At 47.1% G+C, this 21,838-nt stretch overlaps 1 protein-coding gene across 1 annotated transcript in view; it reads right to left on the bottom strand.

Moving 5' to 3' along the window:
- LOC309578735 (uncharacterized protein) overlaps positions 1-21,838 on the bottom strand; it is a 48,887-nt gene that overhangs the window by 25,790 nt on the left and 1,259 nt on the right. The window contains exons 3-5 of the mRNA XM_082291557.1: positions 19,142-19,322; positions 7,547-7,664; positions 6,752-6,929 (exon numbers count right to left, since the gene is read on the bottom strand). Coding sequence (XP_082147683.1) covers positions 6,752-6,929; positions 7,547-7,600 — 232 coding nt within the window. The 5' untranslated portion in view covers positions 7,601-7,664; positions 19,142-19,322. The remainder of the gene's footprint in view (positions 1-6,751; positions 6,930-7,546; positions 7,665-19,141; positions 19,323-21,838) is intronic.

Raw genomic sequence — 21,838 nt, 5'->3', positions numbered from 1 at the left:
CAAACACAGCCCTCACATAAACCTGCACTGCTCTTCTGAAGCCAGAGGAACCGTACCAACCCAAATTTGGGGTTGGAGCAGTGTACTGTTAAAGATGAATGCAGCCCAACCACTGCTGGTCTCAGACTTGGTTCGGTTTAATCAGTCAGACTTGGCTGAGTCTACTGGTGAGTCCAGTTTCAGACAGGTTTGACTAAGTGTAACCTGCCAAGTTTGGCAGAGTCTACCAGAGTTTACCACCCACGGGGAGTCCCCAGTGTGGGAAGACAGGAGGGGAGGCTTGGGGAGGCTCCCAGGATGCACTCACAGCCCCTCCACCGCCTTGGGACATCAGGCAGGCTGTGACATCCTCTGGCAATGACACCTCCATGTGACTGAAACCTCCCAGAGTCTCTCCTTTGCTCACAAATGGTGATGTCCAACTTGCAGTCGTGTTCTTTGCCCTTGTCTGAGGCTCTCCTGGAGGAAAAGCCCTGGCTGTCCCCAGCAGTGGGCACCCCCACCCTCACACAGCCCTGCAGGCGGGTGCAGAAGCTGTCCTGGCACAGCCCTGCTCAGCATCCTCCCTTCCAGTAACCAGCCTCAACCAGCCTGTGACTGCCACAGGTAACCCTGGGAACTCTTTGGGAAACACCTGCTGGGACCTGCCAGCCCACCTGGAGCTTCTCTCTCCCAAAATTCACAGCACTGCCAAGCTCCCTCCCTATCCCAAGCTCCCTTGTGACACAAACACCAGCTTATGCTCAGCTTCTTCAGACAAGAGTGGAAAGATGTGCTTGTTTTCCTCAGGAAGTGAGAAGTTTCCGCCTGAACTCTGAATACAATGGCCAGAATTACTTAAATTTTTGCTGTCAAAACTACCCCAGACACCAGCTTGCCACTGAAGATACCCAGCTTCTCTACAGCGCAGATCCCTTCATCTTCACAAGATTTTTGTTACCTGCACTCCTCATTCAGAAATCTCTCTGGAAAAAATAATTTTTTTTTAAAGTCCCTACTCATCTGCCTCAGAATTCAATGTACAAATTGAAATGTCACTTCAGGAACCCTCGACAAAGCCCTTCAGGAAGAAGGGCACCAGCATTTGTGGCCTTTGCACCTGCTGCTTTTCCATTTAGGGAAGGGTTTAAGATGGTTGGAATAGCCTGTCTCTTCCCAGCAGCCCTGCATTCAAAAAGCGTCAAAAGTTCATCTGGGAATTACGCCCCCAAGAGGTGAGTAATAGTTTAAATTCCTCTGGCTGGATTGTCTAGTGAGGCGATCCAAGTAAATCCCATTGATTTGTGGCAGAATTTCTTGTCCAGAGGAAGGGGAGAGCATCCCTACACCATAGTCCATACTGGAGGGTAGGATCCATCCCATCCTTGAGCCCAAATGGTCTTGATACGATATGCAGTGACACAAAAAATGTAGCAACAGCCATTAATAACAGTGCCAGGAGAGATGCTTTAGCCAAAAATAATTGATATATTTTCACACAGCTTCTGGGACTCAGTATGAATGAAGCTGGAAGGCAGCTGGAAAAATTTAAGACCTTGTGCTTGCAGGAAAGCAAACTGCAAGTCCTATTTTCAAACTGGGATTCTGGGGAATCCCACAAAAGGTAACTAATTATTCAGTACCTCACACTGCTGGGCAGGGTTCTGCAAAGCAGCTGGGTTATTTCCATGGCCATAAAGGCTGACCAAGCCAGGCCTGAACAGTTTAACCCCAGTCTAGCTCTCAGCCATGGAAGGGCACTGCTATGGTGGCAGACAGGAAACAATTTGTTTATAGACACTTGCAGATCAGCTTTGCTTGGGCATCCTGCCCTTTGTGCATCCACACAAAGCAGTTCCTCCAAGGGTTTGGGAGCACAGGAATCCCCACTGCACCTGCTGCAGTTACACTGGCACAGACACAACCCTCCACCTCAGAAACGCCCTCGCTGCTGCTCCCTCCCCACGACACCTCACTGAAAGCACACCTTGTGTGAAATTTAAGAGTGTAATGAGCACTGCACCTCTGCCATCATCAGGACATCACTTCAGCTCCCCTGAGCTTTACACAGCTCTTCTACCAAGTCTGGAGGATTACATGAGGCTGCTCAAGCCAGCTAGACATATGCTGGCTCCACCAAGATACCTCCCTGCATTCCTCAGCATCTGGGAAGAAGCTCAGGTTTTCTTTACATCCCAAGTGAATGGGAAATTCTTTACATTCCAGATCTGTATAAGAAAGTCCTGCTTCTAATGAAGTTTTTCTACACTTCTCTTTCAATGTAGAGAGCCACGATCAACCTGAGCTGGCATCTTTCCAGCACTCAGGGCTATTAGCATTTCAAATTATAAGCAATTACGGATCTGGCCATCCTTGTATCTCACAACACTGGACCTGTTTTGTTCCAGCTAATGGTGCCACTCTGTTAACTTTCAAACAGGCTGGAGGGAATAAATTGCTGCAGTTTATTCCCATACAGCTGACATTCCCGCCATGCCATCACTCACAAGCAGGGATCTGAACATTAGAAATGTAACCCACCACCCCAGACAGCCTCCAGACCTCAGAGGGGAGCTGCTGGAGAGGAGACTTTCCACTTCAAGACTCAGCACTGACACAAACTGCTGGCAGCAAGAGCCCCAAAACCAAGCTGATGGCTTATAGAGGTAAGTAACACTTTAATTTCTATCACATTAATCATGTTGTCAGGATGTTTGAGGGCTTTTCAGAGGTGGGGAGACGAGACAGGGATATGATCTTCCTTTTCAGAGAGCAGCAATCCCCTTGCTGGCACACCAAGCTCTGCTCTTACCTTTAGGCTCATCAAGGGTGGTCATTTGAGCATCCTGGCAAACCAGGAGCTCCAAACCCACAGCATCCTTGGCTCAGTCCTGCTGCCTGCATGAGCATCTCTTACCCTTGCACCCAGGGAGCCCAGGAAGATTGTGCTTTCCAAAGCAAGACTCCACTGCCAACCAGGGCATCCCAGCTCCACAGCACGGGTACCAGGGGTGAAGCCATGGTCAGCTCTGCCCCTCTGAATGTCTCACTTCATTCCTGAGGTACTCTGCAAGCAGCAAATCCACCAGTGCTTCATTTAGTGTCCTGGGCTGAGAGAAGATGAAACAGTCCCCAACACACTCAGTTGTGATGTGGACTGGGTTGTGCAGCAGAGCATCCACTGGGCTCCAAAGCCTCCTCCTAAACATGGCTTGTGGGCAGGGGAAAGAGAAAAGAGATAGAAGTGCTACAGGGAAGAAAGTGGCCAGAAAATATAATACAACTTCTCAGTGGATGTCTTGTCAGGGCACTGAGAACTGTAGGCAATGCAGGTAACCAGAACCACAGCAGTGGGGTTTGGATTTAGTCTTTTACCCTGTGCTCCACCTTGCAGCAGCACAGGCTGCTCTGATTCTCTAACAGCACACCATTTACAGCCACAGATGTTACGGTCCAGCACTGTGCTACCAGAACACATCACTGGCTTTTTCTGTGCAGCAGCCAAGGAGGGAGGACAGCCTGTCTGTGCCTCTGCAACAGGGCAGCAGCAGAGGGTGACCTCAGGCGATGGGCAGAGCTGGGCAGTGCTATCCTCTCCTGCCCCAGCAGGGCAGGAGCCACAGCCCAGGCCCTAAGGCACAATGGACACCTGGCCCATCATCTGTGGGCTTAATCCAGAGGGTTCTGAGAATAGCCAGGTGTGGATGAGAGTGTGGAGCCTCCCAGGTCCAAAGGACAAAACAGTGGAGGATCAGGTATTTCCTCAGCAGACCAGGGAGTGAGGCAAACCTGAGGGCAGGACTTGCCTCTTGAAAGGAACTTTATTCTGTTTGTTACCTGAGTATCTTCTCTTTCATGTTTTGCTTTTCAGTTGCATTAATTAGTAGGTTTTGGGTATCCAAAAGCTTTGTCCATAACATTATTATCTCCTAGAGAAATTCCTCGCTGTTGTTGCAAAAGGTAGCAAGAAAATTGAGTGGTGCGTTTTCACTGCCTGAGAGAGGAACTTTGTCCACTTACCACAAATATTATTAACAAGAACTGTAACTCACCTCCACCTCTGCTGCTAATTTAACCTGTAACATTTTAAATGTGTTTACTGACCTGCTCTCTAGGCAGAAGCAAACTTTATTTTTGGCAGGGAGGGCAGGCAGACACAAAGCCCTGGCTCTCCCGTGCCTCGAAGTGGCAGTGCACACGTGCCTTTCTTTTACCATTTCCTAATTTCCAAAGGTTACAGAGGGCGGGGGACAGCCCCCTGCTGGGTGCCAGGGCTGCTGTAGGCTCTGGCTGCAGCACAAGCTAGAGTTCAAAGCCACCCTGACATGGCTGTACTTGTGACAACTTTCCAATGCAGCTGGGTACACATTAAATTAGGCATTTTTGGTTTTGAGGCTTTTCAACAATTAAGCAGTATCAATTGCTTGTGGGACACTTGAGCTGAAGTTTGGCACCTGTGCTACCTCTGCCACTCTCTAGTAGCCAGATAATTAAAGCCCAGCTGTGTTTTTAGGGATTTTCTACTCAGGAAGTTTGTCTTAGCTGCCAAAAAGAAGGCAATCCAAGCACCCACTGAGATCAGTGCCCAGATGTGCTCTTGGCAATTAGCATGATGCCTAGTAAATCAACTTTTTACTGTAGAACACCTTTTCACAAGAGGGGAACACAGGGAGTATGACCAGAAAACCTTTTCACCAGCTGCAAACAGAAACAGGTACATACTAGCAATGCAATAGATTACAGGGTGAGAGAAATAGCTACGTCGTGCCTCACTTGTCTAAGAAAATGGCATTAAAATCTAAGAGTTTGGGCACTGCACATCTATGGCTACAAAGCTACAGCTCTGATTTATAATGAGACAAGTGCGAGCTAAAATCAGGCCTGGCTTCCTAACAGCCTTTGGGTGGAAATGAACATATTTGCTTTAGCGATGCACTCGGGTTGCTCGACAGGCCCAGAGTTTTGTATGACACCAGCTGCTTCCATATCAAATGCTGTCCACAGAGTTAAAATTAGCCTGATCCTATTTCGGGGTGGGGGGTTGGCTGTGCAGCCACTGCCTGTCTGCGCATGGGCTCCTGGCTGTGAACAGTCCCTGCCTGGCACCAGCTGGGCACATGGGAGTCTGTGGGAGCCCAAATGCCACGACATTCATTGAAACCAACCTTTCCTCCTCCTTGGACATGGGGTATGGCACATGGCACTGTCACAGGAGGCATTTGGGAGAGCTTGGATGGTACAGACTTGATGCTTGCTGGGCACAGACAATAACCATTAGAACTTATTTTTCATTCAAGAAACATCTGTGCAAGTCATTTAATTTTATGCAATGCTTTCTGCCAGCTCAATTTTCTGTGAAATGGCTTGGGGTTTGTAAGGTTATTTCCTTTAAAAAAGCTTCCTTTGACTGTACAGTGACAGGTTAATTTAGGCAATTTGAACAATGATGGTTTGGGGAATTGGCACCTTTAACTGCTTCACAGTCTACACCTTAGTTCTACACACAGGCTTCCAAACAACAGTGCTTAGCAATATTCTGATTATTTGCACTTTTAAAATGCATGATTTATGCTCTGCGTAAAAGCTTCCAGACAGGAATAGTTTTCTTTACCACATTTTACAGTGCAACAGGTAGGTCCCTGCTTTGAGTTTGGTGGTGACACTGCAGCACATGCAATGGGCTGACAGTGCTCTGACCACTGCTGTTCTTCCTGACATTTTTGCTCCCAGCAGTTTTGGATAATTACCATGAGCCCTGCTGTTGACTCAGGGCTCTCGGTGTAGACTCAAATTCTCTTTAGGATGCTGAAGCTGCCCAGGCTTCTCTGGTGAAGAAATCAGGGATAGGACCTGAACCAGATGTAGGACTGAGAACAAGTATTTAAGAGCCCCCAGCTCTGCCCCATGGCACAGTAGCCCTCCAGCCTCTGCAAGGCCCATGCAAGGGAAAAATGATGGAAAATGCCCTTCTCATGTTGCCATCACGGCACCAGCTGCACCCCCTGCTCCCTCTCTGCCACCCACCCACCACAGCACTAACAGCCTGCTCTAGCGTCATTTGAGAGGTGCTTGAGATTACTCTGCTGCTCAGGTGGCAGCAAAAGGAAGAGCTTTGCCCCATCTTGGGCAGGAGCTGGCCAGAGATCCCATCCTTCGGCTGCTCTCCTCCCCACTCCCAGGCTGCCCAGCCCACAGCACTGCACATGTGGCATGGAGGGAGCCACATTTATACATCTCTGAAGCCCAGCAGTTGCTCTTCTGGTTCATGTGCTCACCATAAACCCCCCAGCTCCTGGGGGAACCCCAACACTGATGTGTGCCTCTGGGAAGGCACCTGTGGCCATTTCCTTGCACCACCACCATGGGGACATAGGCACAGCCCTCTCAGCAGCCCAGACAGACACTTCTCTGACCAGTGAGCTAAAAACATCTCCTGGCATGTCAGGGAAAGCAGAGACAAGAGAGCTTTAAATAGCACACCCTGCAGCAAGCAGACTCCAGAGGGAATCCTGGGCTCTTGTTTAATTGTGCATGATCAGATCTCACCCACTGACTCCGCTCCACTCATGGAAGTGCTGGCACTGCCTGTCTCAGATGGTGAGCAGTGCTGATGGAGCTGAACCAGGACAAGATCTTTAGGCCAGAATTCACTGAGGGCACAGATGTGAGGTGATGGGTAACTGGAGGATTATGTGTTGTTGTTCCCATGCACAGCTGCCCTGTGTGGGGCACAGGCTGGGAGGAGCTCCCGTGGGGCACGACTGTCACTCACCTGCATCGTGCAGCAGCAGCATGAGGAGCTCAGGGGCCTCATGTGCACTGGGACAAGAGAGCTGACATTCCAGCAGGCTCAGGAGCTTTGGTTCTTCTCTCGATCTGCCAGCTTTGATGATTTCAGGTTTAGAGGGGAGAAGCATCAGATCACCAGTCAGTAACCACTTGAGGCACACCTGTGTGACAGGAGATGACAGAAGCTGCAGCAAGCACATGCTGCTTTGCATAGCACTTTGGAGAAAAATGTTATGCAGGCTCTGCAAAACGTATGCCAGATCCCTATTTGTTTCTGAGTGCAGAGTAGCTACTGCTGTCAGTCTAGAGATATCCCATTTGAATGTGTTCCCATCTGAGGATATACTTTCCTTTTATTCCTATGCAAATGAAATCAGCTAAGTAAAATCATGAGGTTTGGGGACAGAAAAGGCTCTTTCTCCGTTTTGGTAATTACTAGTATAGCAAAGACATCTTGTCCCTACAGGATGCTGTAGCAGTTGCGATTCCCGCAGTGCTGTTCACAAAAATTCCTTATTCCTGAAGGAGGGACACACGTGACAGGTGTGGTCTGGGGCCACTGGAGATCAGAACTCGCTTCGTTCTGTGGAAAATGCAAACGTAAAGGTACAGCCATGGCAGCAGAGTCATCCCTGGGGCTCCAGATAGCAAAGCCATGAGTCACACACAGTTACATGCACTGATCACACAATTCCCATCTCCTAAGCCTGCTGGAATGAGAGTCACCTCCTTGGAAGGTGTGCCCCCCATGGAGCACAGGGTTGGACAGGCTGCTCACCCTCCTCTTTGGCCCTGTTAACTTAATCTTCCCTATGACGTGCAGCAGAGTCATCACTGGGCCATGGTGGGGAGGTCAACTCGCTCACTGGCTGAACAGTGCAGGGCACATTTCATACCTTAAAAAAACAAGACTGTGAGTTTTCGTACTATGGCTGAAGCTCTGCTTCATTATTACCTGCAGGCATCCATGTGGGATTGGGAATAACACCCTCCAGCAGTCTGCAGTGAAAAGGACAGCTGGGATGGGATTCATCCCCTCCTCAGGCACAGCCAGGGTTGTGCAGCAGCAGGAACCGCTGGCTCCCGGCACGGTGCAGCTGCGAGGAGGGAACAAGGGCTCGATGGCTCAGAGCTGTACCTGGGCAGTGCAGCCCAGCCCTGCTCCAGTGCCCCAGCTCAGCATTAACGTAGAGTTCTGAGGAAGCAGGAATCCTGGGGACCGTGAGACTGTGGGTGTTCCCTCACAGCTTTCAAGAAAGAACTTAGTCTAGCTTTGTTACAACATCCTAACTGCAGAAACAGCATTTGCAGGTTCTTGAAACAACATTCTTTCCATGGCACTGAATGGTCCTTAGGATTCACATAAGGGACCCTCAGCATCCACCAAACACAGCCTCTGGGATGTGCCTGTGCCATGGGAATGCCAAAGTTACAGCACAGAGCAGCAGGAAAGTGCCACAGGATGCCCAGGGACTCCCCAAATGCTGTCACCTTTACTCACACCTGCACATACTCTGCAGGTCACGGCCATGGGCACCAGAGCCTTCATGGCCCACACATCCCAGGGTCTACAGGCTTCACATGTCAGGCAGTCTGGGCTCAAAATCCTTCTACATCTCTGTAATGCTCTGGCATGCAAAGAAGTGGGGCAGGGTTGGAGTTTTTTTATAGGGAAGAAAGGGAGCAAATTACCAGAATTTCTGTTTGATGCGAATATACTTTAACAAGTATGCAGCCTCACGATTTCAAGTGGAAGCTTAGCATCTCTTAAAATAAGCTCTAGGCGTCTTTTAATGTCGGTGCTTAAAAGGGGATTTAGTCACTTGGTTCTAGGAACTCCAGTTTGACTCAAGTGTCCAATATCTATCGGCAGTTCAGCTGTTATCCAAATAGGGGAGGGAAAGCCAGGATTTTCCAGCCCTGAGAAACAGCTGTGCTCAGAAGAGGCATGTAATATGAGGGATAAAATTAATTCCCCCCTCAGCCATGGCGTGTGAGCCTCTCCCAGGCGCTGGATGAAAGGCCCGTCTCTCCCACCGTGTCCCACGGGGCTGCTGGGGCCATGGGGAGCCTCTCGCTAGGCGGCCCCCGAGCCCCGCCAGGGACTCTGCTCTCCCCCAGGGACCTCCCAGGCAACCAAAAGGGGATTTGAAGGGACAGATATTGAGGCCCCATCTCTTCACACTGCACTTGGAGTGGGACGTGCTCGTGAGCAGAAGCACCCTAAGTACAAGCACCAACAGCCCACAGGCTTCACGACCACGTGAGCCACACACAGGGTATGTTTGTTCACCATCTCATCAGGGATGTGCCTTAAATAGTACCAAAATTAAGCTTCCTACTGTTCTCTTTCCTGTATTAAGGCTACTGTTGCTCAAATGCCATTACTCTCTGAGATCTGATCCTCTTTTCTTTGTGCCGCTTGCTCTGTAAAATGGACAGACCCAGCTTAAACTTAGCAAAGACTTTGAAGCATGGAACACAGTACACCCATTTCAGCAGCCCTGCTGGTCTCCATGCTTGACAGTCTTTGTCAATTCCAGAGGGAGCCTGTCCTTGAAAGCCAGCACACATTTCTGCCCTTCCCAAATGTGTATGGAAACACGCCCAGGAGTGCCAGACACAACTCTTGAGATGCAAATCTCCAACCTGCTTCATGGGAGGCATTTAAAGCTGAATTCACAGAAAACAGAGCCTCTGAAATTGTGCTCTTTGGTGCCACCTGTTCTGAAAATATGCCAAAAATAAAAAAGGTCTTTGAAACATACCCAGCTGCATTTCTACAATTTAGAGAGACTCTCAGCAAGCTTCACATCCAACCAGGATTCTGTAGTTTCTGTGAATACCTTATCAGTGGCTACAATAACCTCTTGCAGCTATTTGATTATTTTCAGAACATCCCAGCTGACGCAAACCTGCCCCACTCCCTAGCTGAAGAGCAGTCGTATTAAGAAATAGTCCCACAAATAACAAAATTTTCTGCAATCTTACTGATCTTCTCAGGATCTTTGGAGTGTAGGAAGAGAAACAAATAAAATCACTCTTTTCTCACTTCCTACAGAAGTCTCATTATTCACACCCCAGGAGCAACAGAGAAGCCACTTTCTAATCACACATTCACGCCACTAAGGAACTCACAGCTAGAAAGCTCACTACTAAAGTGGTGACAATTTCCCTGTTTAGCCATATGGCACAGAAGAAATACAGCTCCAGACAGAGCTTTCTCCAGCCCACTGCCATTGGGTTCTTTGCAGACCTATGCTCATATCTCTGTTAAGCCCTACAGAGTAGTGCCACAAGATACCCAAGTGTCTAGCACACACTCCCAAAGTTTGAACACTTCTATGAAAATGACTAGCACCATCAGGTACATGCAGATGGCTTGCAAAATCATCATTTTCAAAGTGATTGAAAGTTGTTATCCGGTGTATCTATTCAAGCCTTTTTTAAAATAAAAGGCAAGCTGGTACATTAATGTGATGTTGCAGTCTAGCTCTGCCTCACCTCTAAGTGTAAATTTTTAAAAGTACTCCTCCCCTCTACACACACTCTTTGCAATGCAGTGTATTTCAGATCCAGCAGATGCTCGTCTCATTCCTAAAACAGATTTAATGTGTTTTCCATGATCTAAACACCTGGCAAAAGGGCTCTGTGCAGAATTTAATACTTTCCTAGCCCTGTGTTAAATTTGTCCTAGTGTTGCATATAGCATAATTCTGCAGCCATGTCAACTATTCAGGTAATGCCAGAATGTCGTCATTATGGTTTGTGTCAACAGCGTGATCTGTATGTACCTTGCAATCATTCTGGTGTTGGGTTGCAAAGGTCCTTGGACTCTTCATTTGGCTAAGTCTAATTCTGTCCACTTCACAAAGATCTAGAGTTACACTAAGTAAAGGTTGACATTTACATGAGACACTGGGACTGCTAGAATGACTCACCAAGGTAAAACCTTGGCTAGATAATCTTTCAAGGGCGTAAATTGTAGGGTGATGACTTTTCACAGACTCGTGAAATCACAGAATGGTTTGGGTTGGAAGGGATTTTAAAGACCATCTTGTTCCAACTCCCTTGCCATGGGCAGGAACACTTCCCACTAGAGCAGGTTGCTCCAAGCCTCGTCCAGACTGGCCTTGAACACCTCCAGGGATGGGGCAGCCATAGCTTCTCTGGGCAGCCTGTGCCAGGGCCTCATCACCCTCACAGGGAACAAGGTCTGCTAACCTGCTGTAGAAAACCTCTCTGCTTAGCAAGACAAACACAGACAGAGGGGCAAGTCACACACAAGCTCAGCAGGATGTGGGATCAGGATCTCAGAAGTCTGAGAACTGATGGTTACAGAAGCCTGGAGCATCACTCATAAAGAAAAGGAGATGCGTCAGAGAGAAAACAGGTATCTCAGAGTGACCTTCCAATGTTTTCTTGGAAGCTGAATGACCTCCTCTCATTTTTACTGCTGAGTTGGACAGCCATACACACAGGACAGCTTTGCCCTCCTACAGAAGCCCACTATTTCAACCACATGAAACCAATTAGTAGTAGCAGGGCTAGTCAGCATTGCAGCCAGTGCCCAAATGCTCTCAGGACATTTACTCTCACAAATACATTCCGCCCTTTAAAGCAGCACCAGCCATCATGTTCAGTAGGCTTGAAAGTCTCCTGGTTTACTAAATATCCTAAGCCCTAAAGTCATTAGATCTCAATCAAAACCAGGGAATTTAGACTAAAGCAGTGACTGTCCCAGCACTGAAGCTTATAAGCCTTTTATCAATTCCCATGAATTCTCCTTTACCCAAATCCAATATTAACAGTGAGAGCATCCAACATACTCACGAGAAGCAAACTGTGAAATGGAAGGACCACACAAGAGGAGGTGAGAACAGAGCATATAATGTGAACCATGTGTGTGAAGGATGTTTGTCTACAAGCAGAGGTGCTGCCAGCAACATGGATTTCAAGGATGGCTTCTGCTTTAAGCAGTAGACACCTAGAGCAGCCAAGAACAAACAGAATTCCCAGTGATGGGGTCTTCACTCAGCTGAACTCACAGGATCTGCTCTGATGAGAGCTTAACCCGGCCTTTCTCAAGCACTGGCAGCTGCAGCAGCCCACGTAGAGCTGCCTGAATTTGCTGTGGGAACACTGACTGCCGGGTGTGTCACAGGGCATCAGGCCAGGCACACTTGCAACCCTGACAGCCACCATCCCCTGGCCATGGTCTCTGCCACGTCAGGAGGTCTTAGCAGCAATCATCACATCAAGAAACTAATGCCATGCAACTGAGTAACTGTCTTGAACACAAATTCATAAGCTGGTGCTATTCCTGCTTAGTGCTAAAGTTCAGTGCCTCTTTCATCATTCTGGAAACTCGTCAGGAGCTGTTCTTATTCAGTTCAGTAGAGCAACCTCTCTCCAAGATCTTGCTCCTCACTCCAGATACAGTGTCCAATGCCTCCTGCAGCACCTCACTGTGCTGTGGTCCTAAACCACAGGTGGCCACAGTCCCCTCTGACCACTGCACAGGGGAACCTCTGTGCCATCTGTTTCTGTGCATGTCTTGTGTGATTCCAGACTGATCATGGACTTGGAAACAGAGTGGAACATGAAGAGTGGTGGCAGTTCTAAGGATAATGAAGTCTTTTGTTGTGCAAGAAAAGAAGGGGCAATGGTCCTCCAATGCAGTTTTGTTAATGCTTTCTCAGATGCATGGGACAATCTTTAAAGCAGATATGTCAGTCCAGGAACTCCTTTCATTATCTGAACATGTCTGATTTTCCATCACCCTTTTTTCTTTGGAAGTGAAATAGAAAAGAACCAAATCATCCAATATTCCAGGTCCTGAAAACTGACTATACCAACTGTTGCCTGATAGACTGGAAGGCAGCACTGCAACCAGCACCACAGGAATCTGTGGTGGCGTCCAGCCAGGATAGGTTTGCCGTGGGAACCCAGGGCAACTCAAAAACATTGGCTTCCCAGGCCCTGCTCCCACATCCAAGGGTTTGGGATTATCCGGCAGCCCTTGCATCACAGCAGAGCCCTGTTGATGGCCTCATGATATAACCTTGGACAGGAGCCATCCTTGAACTGCTTGAGAGACATTTATAAATCAAGAGCAACAGCTAGAAATATGAAGGCCATGGGTGGTCCAAGTCCATGGGTAACTGTGCCTGGGGCCCTCAGGGCTCGGTAACACCCAGCAGGGCTGAATGAGACACACAGGGATATGTTCTTATTTTAACCAGGCAAATCCAACTAGACTGCAAAATATCCATCACGGTAATCAGGTGTGACTGTTTTGGGGAGTGCCAGAAAGCAGAAGAGAGAGAGAACAGACTCAAGTAAGTTATTTATGCAAATCCTCTGAGGAATTCAGACACGTACTTTGATTTTATTTGATAAGATGGGTGATTTGTAACCTACTGACCTCTTCAAGGTAACTAAATCCCACTCTGCTGAGGTATCTCCATATCTCTACACCAGGCACCCATCTGTAACTCCACCAATACGACTCCCAGACAGGGTGACAGTCAGCTAAAAGATCCCAAATTTGCAGTTACTCTACATAATGTCTAACAAATGCTCTAAGTGCCAAACTCTACCATGTGAGATCAACAAGGGTAAGATCCAAACCCTGAAGAAACACACATGCTCTTCTGACCTAGAGCACTGTCAGGGTGCCAGAAAACAACTGCAGCCTTAAACAGAGTTAAGGTGCCAAACCATGACCTCTCACATCTGGTTCTTCACAGACTGCAAACACAAAGCAAAACTGCCACACAGCCAGTGGCTCAGGCAAGGACCTCACATGGGAACACTACAGTGGCCTTAGCAACTGATCATTCAACAGCAAACAGCAGCTCTGCAACCATCTGCCAGGTGGTTGTGTGCATGGCCACGGGCTCGGGGCTTGGCACTACACATCAGCTGCCAGACAGCATCGAATTCAATGCCACAGGCACCAAGAGTGGGAGAGGGTGGGAGCTGCCTTAATGGATGGGGAATGCAAATCCCAGGGCCCACTTCTGCTCATGAGGATTGCATCAGAGCAGAGAGCAGCAGAGGACCTCCACGGCTCCTGCAGCCAGCAGAATGCCTATTCAGGCATTTCCATGTCTTCTCCTGGATGGCAAACCAGGTTCCATTCCTTCCCCACAGCTGTAGGCACACAGGCACAGGAGCACTGTCACCATGTGTCACACGTGCTGCTGTCCCTCACCAGGGCCACAGTTCTAAGGCTCACTGCAGAAGAGTTTGTGACAGCAGCATTGCTGCTGCTCCTGCTGGATGTTTGTCAAGACTGGCCTTTGTCCTGGTGCAGGTGGCCCCAGGAGAAGCAGGGTTGGCAGCCTGTGGTACATCGACAAGGATATCCCTCTTGATATAGCAAAAGAGAAGCAAAGATGAAACCTGTAAACCTTTAATTACTGTCGTAAGCTATTAGGATCTCAGTAACTACTTTTTTTTTGTGTCAATCCATTATGCTACAGTCTTCATGCAGAGGGACCTAGCAGCTGGTTTATGAGGTTCCATTTTCACTTTCACTAAAGTAACAAGGGTTTTCTTTAGACTTTTCCATCCAGAAGCAGGAAAACCCTAACTCCAGCATGAAGCCAGGTTTCACATGTAAGTTGGGTCTGTATTATTAATCCTGATTCATTTTCTCCATGTCCTGGAGGTGACCTGAGCCTACTCTCAAATACTCAGGATGCTTCTATTTCCTCTGGCACCTCTCTGTGACTCCAAGCAGCCTAAGCTCAGTTCACAAAACAGAGTCATCGCTGTGTGTAAGGAAAAGGAGATAGCTCTAAACGCACACTGCTTTATGTTTGTCTCTCCAGGTTCTTAGGGTAAATCCGAAGGCTAAGCCTCCTTGCAAGTCTCAGCATCCTGTCAGGGCCAGAGGAATGTCACAGTAAGTGTAAATATTATTGGATCAAGTATACTCAGCTTCCTAAAGCCTCTGTCTCCATCCTGCCCTGTTTGTTTTTCCCCACACATTAGGTAAAAGCAGAGAGCCACCAGTGTTTCGCTGTCCATTGGTTCCTCAGCCAGGGCAGTCTTCCACAACCTTCAGTTCACCAGAGTTACACCACTTTAATTCAGCCTTATCTATTGACCCTCAAAGGGCAGGTTACACATGTTTTAAATTATTATTTACAGCATTCTAAGAATATTTTGCAAGGATCAGCTCAGGCTCATCTTCAGCAAGTGTCTTAGAGGCAAAGGTCAGCATGAATATCAAGATCTGGGCCCTAAGCTCTGGAAAAAGGCTTTCTGGCTTGGAACATTTCCTAGTCAGAATTGCCAAGAACTGATGGAGCAGGTGACAGGGCTGGAAATGCTGCCACAGTTATACTTCAAATATTCACTTCAGAACAGAGAGCTGGTTTAGAGCACATTTGTGGCCAAGAGCTGGGGAAGTCAGGGCACCTAGAGACAGACTCGAAACTCAGGCTGGCCAGGAAAGAGATGAAAACTTGGGTTATTTCAAAGCTAAGATTATAAAAAAAGGCCACAGCAAAACAAACCCAAGCTCTTCAGTTGCACATTTATATGCAAGACACATGTTTCCAAAGCTAAATGCGACAGAGATGAGTGCACATCAACACTCCACCATGGAACAAGGACACATCTTGCACTGCAAATATTTGATCATCTCAAAACTGCCTTTCTTGCCTAATCAGAGGCCTTACTGGAACCTCTGTGTCAGCTGAGCTTTAAGAGAGGATGTCAGGACAGAGCAGAGAGACCCTGCTCACTTCCCTATGTTCAGCCTCACGGTATCAGCCACAGACACAACACAAGCCAGGGAGTGCCAGGCCTGGGATCAGCCAAACCAGGTCAGGATCTCTGTAGAAGGGGACAGCTACTGGCAGCTACTGATCTTTACACAGAGGCTACAAGATGTGGGCAAGTCTGAGTAACACTTACTGGCTATCAGCTCCTCTTCCCACTAACTTGGTGTCCACAGGCCAGGGAGTTGTTTCTGCTTGAAGCACTTGAGTGGAGACTCTCCACAGGGTATTTCCTAGCCTGGAACATGAACAACAGGTAAAACACTCTGAATCTTCTTCTCTTTCAAAGTAAAGTGCCTGCAACACAGCCAGGTTTCTGCATATGAAAAATTCAATCGATAAAAATCTCTTTTCTTTGCCATCTAGATGCAGAGTCCCTCGCTGAGCCTGGCTGGGTCTGCCTATGGAGCCACACCTGTGTTTACAAAGGTAAAAAGCTCAACTTGTCTGAACAACACAGCTTGTCCTGCAACTACCAGCATTAGATTTTGCATATTTTTCTTCCATCAGAAGGTATCTCTAGGCTGGAACACTGGTTCATTTACAATTCAGAAAAGCCAGCATTCTTTAATGATGCTATCAAACTAACATCTTAATTGGTAAACGATCCAGACAGACAGAACCACTTATAGGAATTCATCTCATTTATTTCCTGCAAAGGAGGCTGGAGTGGAAACCTCACATAGTAACCACCCTTATTATGTTGCATCCAGTGGAATAGATGTTTTTCCTGCATTTGTATCTTTATTTAAATGCACAAGCAAGGCTTTAAGGAGCACTGGTCTTCTGCTGGAAAAACTTCCACTCACAACCCACTGTAAATGCATTTAGAATTCAGTCAACTGATGCCTTAGGTTTTAACTTCCATATTTTTCAAATCCTGTACTGTCTAGTGTGTGACTCTGAAGTTTCTTGTAGCCTGTTGACTTCTGCTCTCTCCTGCTTGGTAGACGTAACAAAGCCTCTCCAGGCCTGCTCTCCAAGGACACTGAGACTGTCCTAGGCCCAAAAAGTATAAACCAAAAGCCTTTAAGGGTGGGGGCACAAGCTTGGGGAAACTACATCATTAACTGAAGCTTTAATTGGAGAATTAACCTTGATATGCAAATGAACCAAACCTATACAAGTGTGCAGAACTCGTGACCTGGGGTCCATCTTGGGGTCCATCTTGGCAGTAGCCTCTGGCTCCTCAGGGGGTACCTTTGAAGGCCCTTTGAATAAATACCTACCTTTGTTCCCTTATTCTTGTCTAGTCTCTGTTTCTAGGTGGCCACTTCCGGCAGCCCAACAATTATAAGTAAAATGAAAATACAGGCGTGAGACCATTCTCCTCACTGAAGGGTGTATCATTTCCTAATAAATGCTTCAATGGGGAAATACTTAAATCAGGCATTTAACACAAATATTTTCCCCTCCAGGGTCTACAAAACATAAGAGCTACCAAGGGTCAGCTGGTGGTATTTGAGTGCCGCATTCACTCCACACCCAGCCTGCAGGTTCACTGGTACAGGGAATATGATCAGATTGTGGATTCTGCCGATTTCCGAATACTGCGGAAAAGTAGGTGTTGCTGCACCTGTTTGATGTACAGATATTTTATTGGGACAGGGATAAGACAGGAATGAGAACTGCTATAGAAATCAGGAGATCATTCATAGAAGCAGAATTAAGTTTACAGGTATCAGATGACCCAAAGTCACAGGCTGCTGCACTGAGTCTGCCCTTCCTCTGGCAATGCATGAGTGGGTCAGGCACAACAGGGGAAGATTCCATACAGTTAGTTATTAATGACAGCCCTACTGAGCCATGGAGACATTGTCACCATATGCTAGAACTACTGATGAACTATGGGGAAAGAAGCATAACCTCATTTCAAACGATTTCTGATACTCCCAGGCATGAGGTCAGAGCTCCAGAGGGCCAAACCCACAGCAACCAATTCCAAAGTCAGTAGAGCTCTTTGTGTATCACCTCAGTGGAGACGTGTTTGTACCACCAGGTTCCCCAGCCACACCTGAGCTTTCCCTGACAAGATGCTATTCCTCGTGATGGACAGAAAGGGAGATGGTCCCCTGGTAACCAGGGTGACAGCTGAGGTGGGAAAGGGAGTGAGGGCTGAAGGGTTTGGGTTTTTTTCCATTCTGACATTATAACCATTTAAATTCTTTCTCTCTTATCTTGAGCAGAGGCTTGTTCAACAGCAGTTCCTGGTAAGTACACTGCATTTTTTGTTAGACTCCTCACCACACTCAGTGTTTCCCAGCTCATCCAAGATAAAACGATAATATCCGAAGGTATCCAGAACACAATATTCAGTCAGGCCAAGAGCTTTCAAGTTCTTAATTTTGATGCAATCACCCAAAAGGCCCTGTTTTTTTCCCACAACACTAGGAAAAGGTATCAATCCTTTTGCATTCAGCCAATGAAGAATACCCTGTGCTAAGAGAAAACATATCAACCATTCTGACCTATAATATTTTAAACTTGTGCAAGAAAAGACAGAATTTAGCAAAAAAAACCGACCAAAAAAAACCCCAAACAAAACAAACCAACCAACCAAAAAAAACACCACAAAAAATGTGCCTTGTTTCATTAAAATCACAGAAAGAAAGACTTTTCCTTCATCCTTGCTCCTTCTAAGCCCCTTGACTTCCTAAGACCCTGTACATCACTTTTTTGCACTTTATTAATGCCAATCCCCATCACTAAGTAACAGTCCTGTAAAGAGCAATTCCTACAGGTTAACATTTGCCTCTCGTAGTACAACAGGATGTCTGAATCTGTTATTTCAGAGGAAGTCTGCACCCTGGTTATTACAGAAGCTTTTCCAGAAGACTCTGGAATATTTAAATGTGTTGCTGAAAATGAATTTGGATCTGCAGCATCCAGTGCACATCTCTCTGTTTCCCCAGGTAAGCACATGGATTTCTGTGTTAAGCAACTAAGCACAAAAGGATTTGCTGCTGCTCAACATGAGGCAGAATCACGGGTATTTGCCAAGCAGAAGCCAGACACAAACAATTTTGTAGGCCCCAGAGAAGAGAAAGGCCCAAAAAATGCAGTCTGCTTGGGTACCTCTCAAAGCTGGATGCAAGTTGTTCTGTGTTTCTTCTTTTGGTCCCTCTTCTTCCTGGGTCAAGGATGACAAGGGGGAGATGATGTTCCCACTCTCAGAGGAATCTCATCCCTGAGCTTCATCCCTTCAGGGATTCCAGCTTGGCCCAACACATTGGCTGTGTCTATACCTTGTTTATGGTACCACCTGACCTGTTTGGCTTGTGCTGGAAGCCATCTGCAATCAGAACAACACCTGGCATGTACCCAGAGCTCACCAGCCCTGGCCAGAAGTCAGGTTTGGCTCATGCAGCTGTGCAGAGCCCAGGCAGGATGAGTCTCATCCACCTGCTCAAACATTCCAGTTTCCCATCCCCTGTTATTGCATGTGCTGTACTGGTGAGCCACCACTGCTTCCCACCTGACGTGGGGATAATTTTCCTTCCAGGAGCTAAAGAGCTGGAAAGCTTTGGAGGTGCTGCCCACCGGCCAGCTGTGCAGGTCACCATGAAGAAACCTACCTTTCCTAGGAACAGCCAGACAGGAGCCAAGGACCGTGGGGCAGCTGCTCTGCCATCCTACAGCCCAGAGAGCCCCGGCCTGGGCACTCGAGCAGCGGCCACAAGCTTTGGTAAGACGAACACCAAGAGCCAAGCTGAAGATTTCCACGGAGCTTATGAAAATTCACCTCGGGCTTCACCTCTGCGGTAAGACAAAGAGAAAATCACATCCCTGGGTCAGCTTTTTACAACACTTAAGGAATGAACTGTCCAGTGATGCCAGCTGCAAGCTCCAGTGCCCCTTACCCTCACAGGGATCAGGAACATGCAGTAGCCTGAGCTGTTTGCCTGGGTGACAATGACAATGTGCAGCGCTAGCCTGGCAGGTCACAGCACAGGCTCCATTTGACCAAGTGTGTAACCACCTAAAGGCTCAGGGAAGTGCCTGATGTCATTTGCAGGAGTGCCTGTGAATAACTTAAAAGCATCACCCCAAATAATTATCCTCTAGGAGACCTTTGGTTCCACAGCAGAGCTTGAGGCAAAGATCAGAGTACCTGGGAAATCTCAAGGTGGCCGCTGCCTTCCTCAGTGGCCTTGGCCAGGTAGCATCACCTCATGCTTCTGTTTCCTATTCTAAAAAACAGTAATAAAACTCAAGATCCTGTAAGCATGGTGCAGACAGGACCTGCAAAGCACTCTGTGGAGGAAAAAGCACTGAACCAGTAACCCACTGGGTAGAATGAAAACTGTCCCAGGCCATGGGAGGGACACTCCCCGGTCAGGAGATGGAGATTCTCCCCCAGTAATAAAGTATTCCATTTTATAACAAGACTTGATCCAATTTCCATCCCAAATGCAGCTCTCCAGTCACTGCACACTTATTGCATTATCAGTTATCCTGTTTGGTTGCTCCAGAGAAACAAAACATGTTAGAGTGCCTAGATTGGCCATGTCAGCCCCATTTCTAGAGGGTTTCTCAGGGGTTTATAGGCATAACAATGACCTCCAATGGTGACAGTTCAGCCATCCAAGCCCAGCAGAGGAGTTCCCTCAGTCCTGTTAGTGACAGTGAGAGCTACGTGGAAGGCAGCCGTGTGCCTCCTCTCCCAGCTGAGTGCCAGCCTGGAGCTGCAGTGATCCTGTTACAGAGTGTGTAAAGGCTGTCCCTGACAGAAAGCATTCCCTGGGTTAGAGATTATTTTTGGATGTAGTCAGCCATTCTAACAATTCTGAACACCCTCCTTCAAATTTTACCACGGGAGAGATCATATTTCAATATAGATGTCTCCATGCAGGGGAGTTATTTTTTTGCTTAATCACTGAGTAAAAGTGGTTTTGCTTCAATAACCGGCATGCAGATCATTAAGAGGAAGCTCTGAGTTTGGCTTCAAGCCCTTCCATGAAATTTAGGCTTGCTCCAGGGAAATCGGCTGGGACCCTAGGCAGATCCTAATGCATAAAGGGATGTACCATGCCACCAAAATCAGCTATGTAATAGCTTCTAAAAATGTAGGTTACATATGTGGGTGCGTATATATATAAATAAATGTAAACAAAAAACATTAACTAGTACCAGACTTTGGACACATCTCAAGATACAGAGAGAAACTATTAAAATTTCTAGATATACCCATCTATGAGGATTTAAATACTTTTAAAGCCCACAGACGTACTGCCAGGTGCTTTGAAACATCATTATGAATGTGACTCAGCGTTGTAAATGTTGCTGTTACCTCAAACTAAGCAATCATGGCTAATGACTGGCTGTAAAATAACTGTCTTGTTAGTCAGATTTAACATATAATTCCCTCATGTAGTGTATGTGGTTGCAACTGTATTACCAAAGGCAAATACCAACAAAGGCAGTGATGACAGAACAAAGCCATTACTGGAAATAGCTATAAAATGAATGAAATCCTTGTACTCATACTTCTCCCAATTATTGCCTAGCAACAGGCACTCCACAAAAGCTAGAAAATTGAATTCAACAAGACTGTCACTACCCGTTTCTCCTTTCTGAGCAGGTGTAAAGGCACCTGCAGATTACACTGTCCTCAGCAGCCTTGAAGAAGCAGAACAAAACAATTTTTGATTATTAACTTCATTAAAGAAGCTCATTCCAAGCAAAAGAAGAGGCTTCAGGCACTAACCATACTGCCAGGTCTTTTAGGTAGCTTTGAAGTATCTTTAACAAATAAGCAAAAGATCCTTAACTCTTTTTCTAGACATTTTTTGCTGTATGACTCAAGCAATGAGGAGAACCCAATCAGAAACAGCAGCGCACCATTCTTAGAAAGTAAACTGCAGCAGGACAGAAAAGCTGGTTTCTGACACCTCGCAGTGCTACTCACAGCACTATTAAGTTACTTGGCACAGGAGATGAAATTTATTCCTCTGCCTTCATCAGTTCAGCTTCCAGTTCTTTCACCATTTTTCCTACCTGCTGGATGTCACGTTTTTCTGTTCCTTCTCTTTCACACAAGCTGTCCTGGTCGTGTCCAGTCGTTTAAGTGTATAAAACTTCCTCAAATCGATGCCTTGCAGCCAACTTTAGCTGGTGGGAAGCCGGGGAGCCTGTCTGAGCACAGAGCCTGACCTTTACCGTGCTCGCAGCCTCCTGCAGGGCAATGAGTATGCCACAGGTACCTTTTTTTTAAGTACTCGCCTCTCTCTGTACAAACTACCCCTTTTAAATTATTTTACTTAATTTTTTTT

This window comes from Coloeus monedula, assembly GCF_965178545.1.
Source record: "Coloeus monedula genome assembly, chromosome: 15".
Taxonomy (NCBI): Eukaryota; Metazoa; Chordata; class Aves; order Passeriformes; family Corvidae; genus Coloeus; species Coloeus monedula.
The sequence above is the reverse complement of the archived record's forward strand: the minus strand, read 5'-3'. Positions and strand labels throughout refer to the sequence as shown.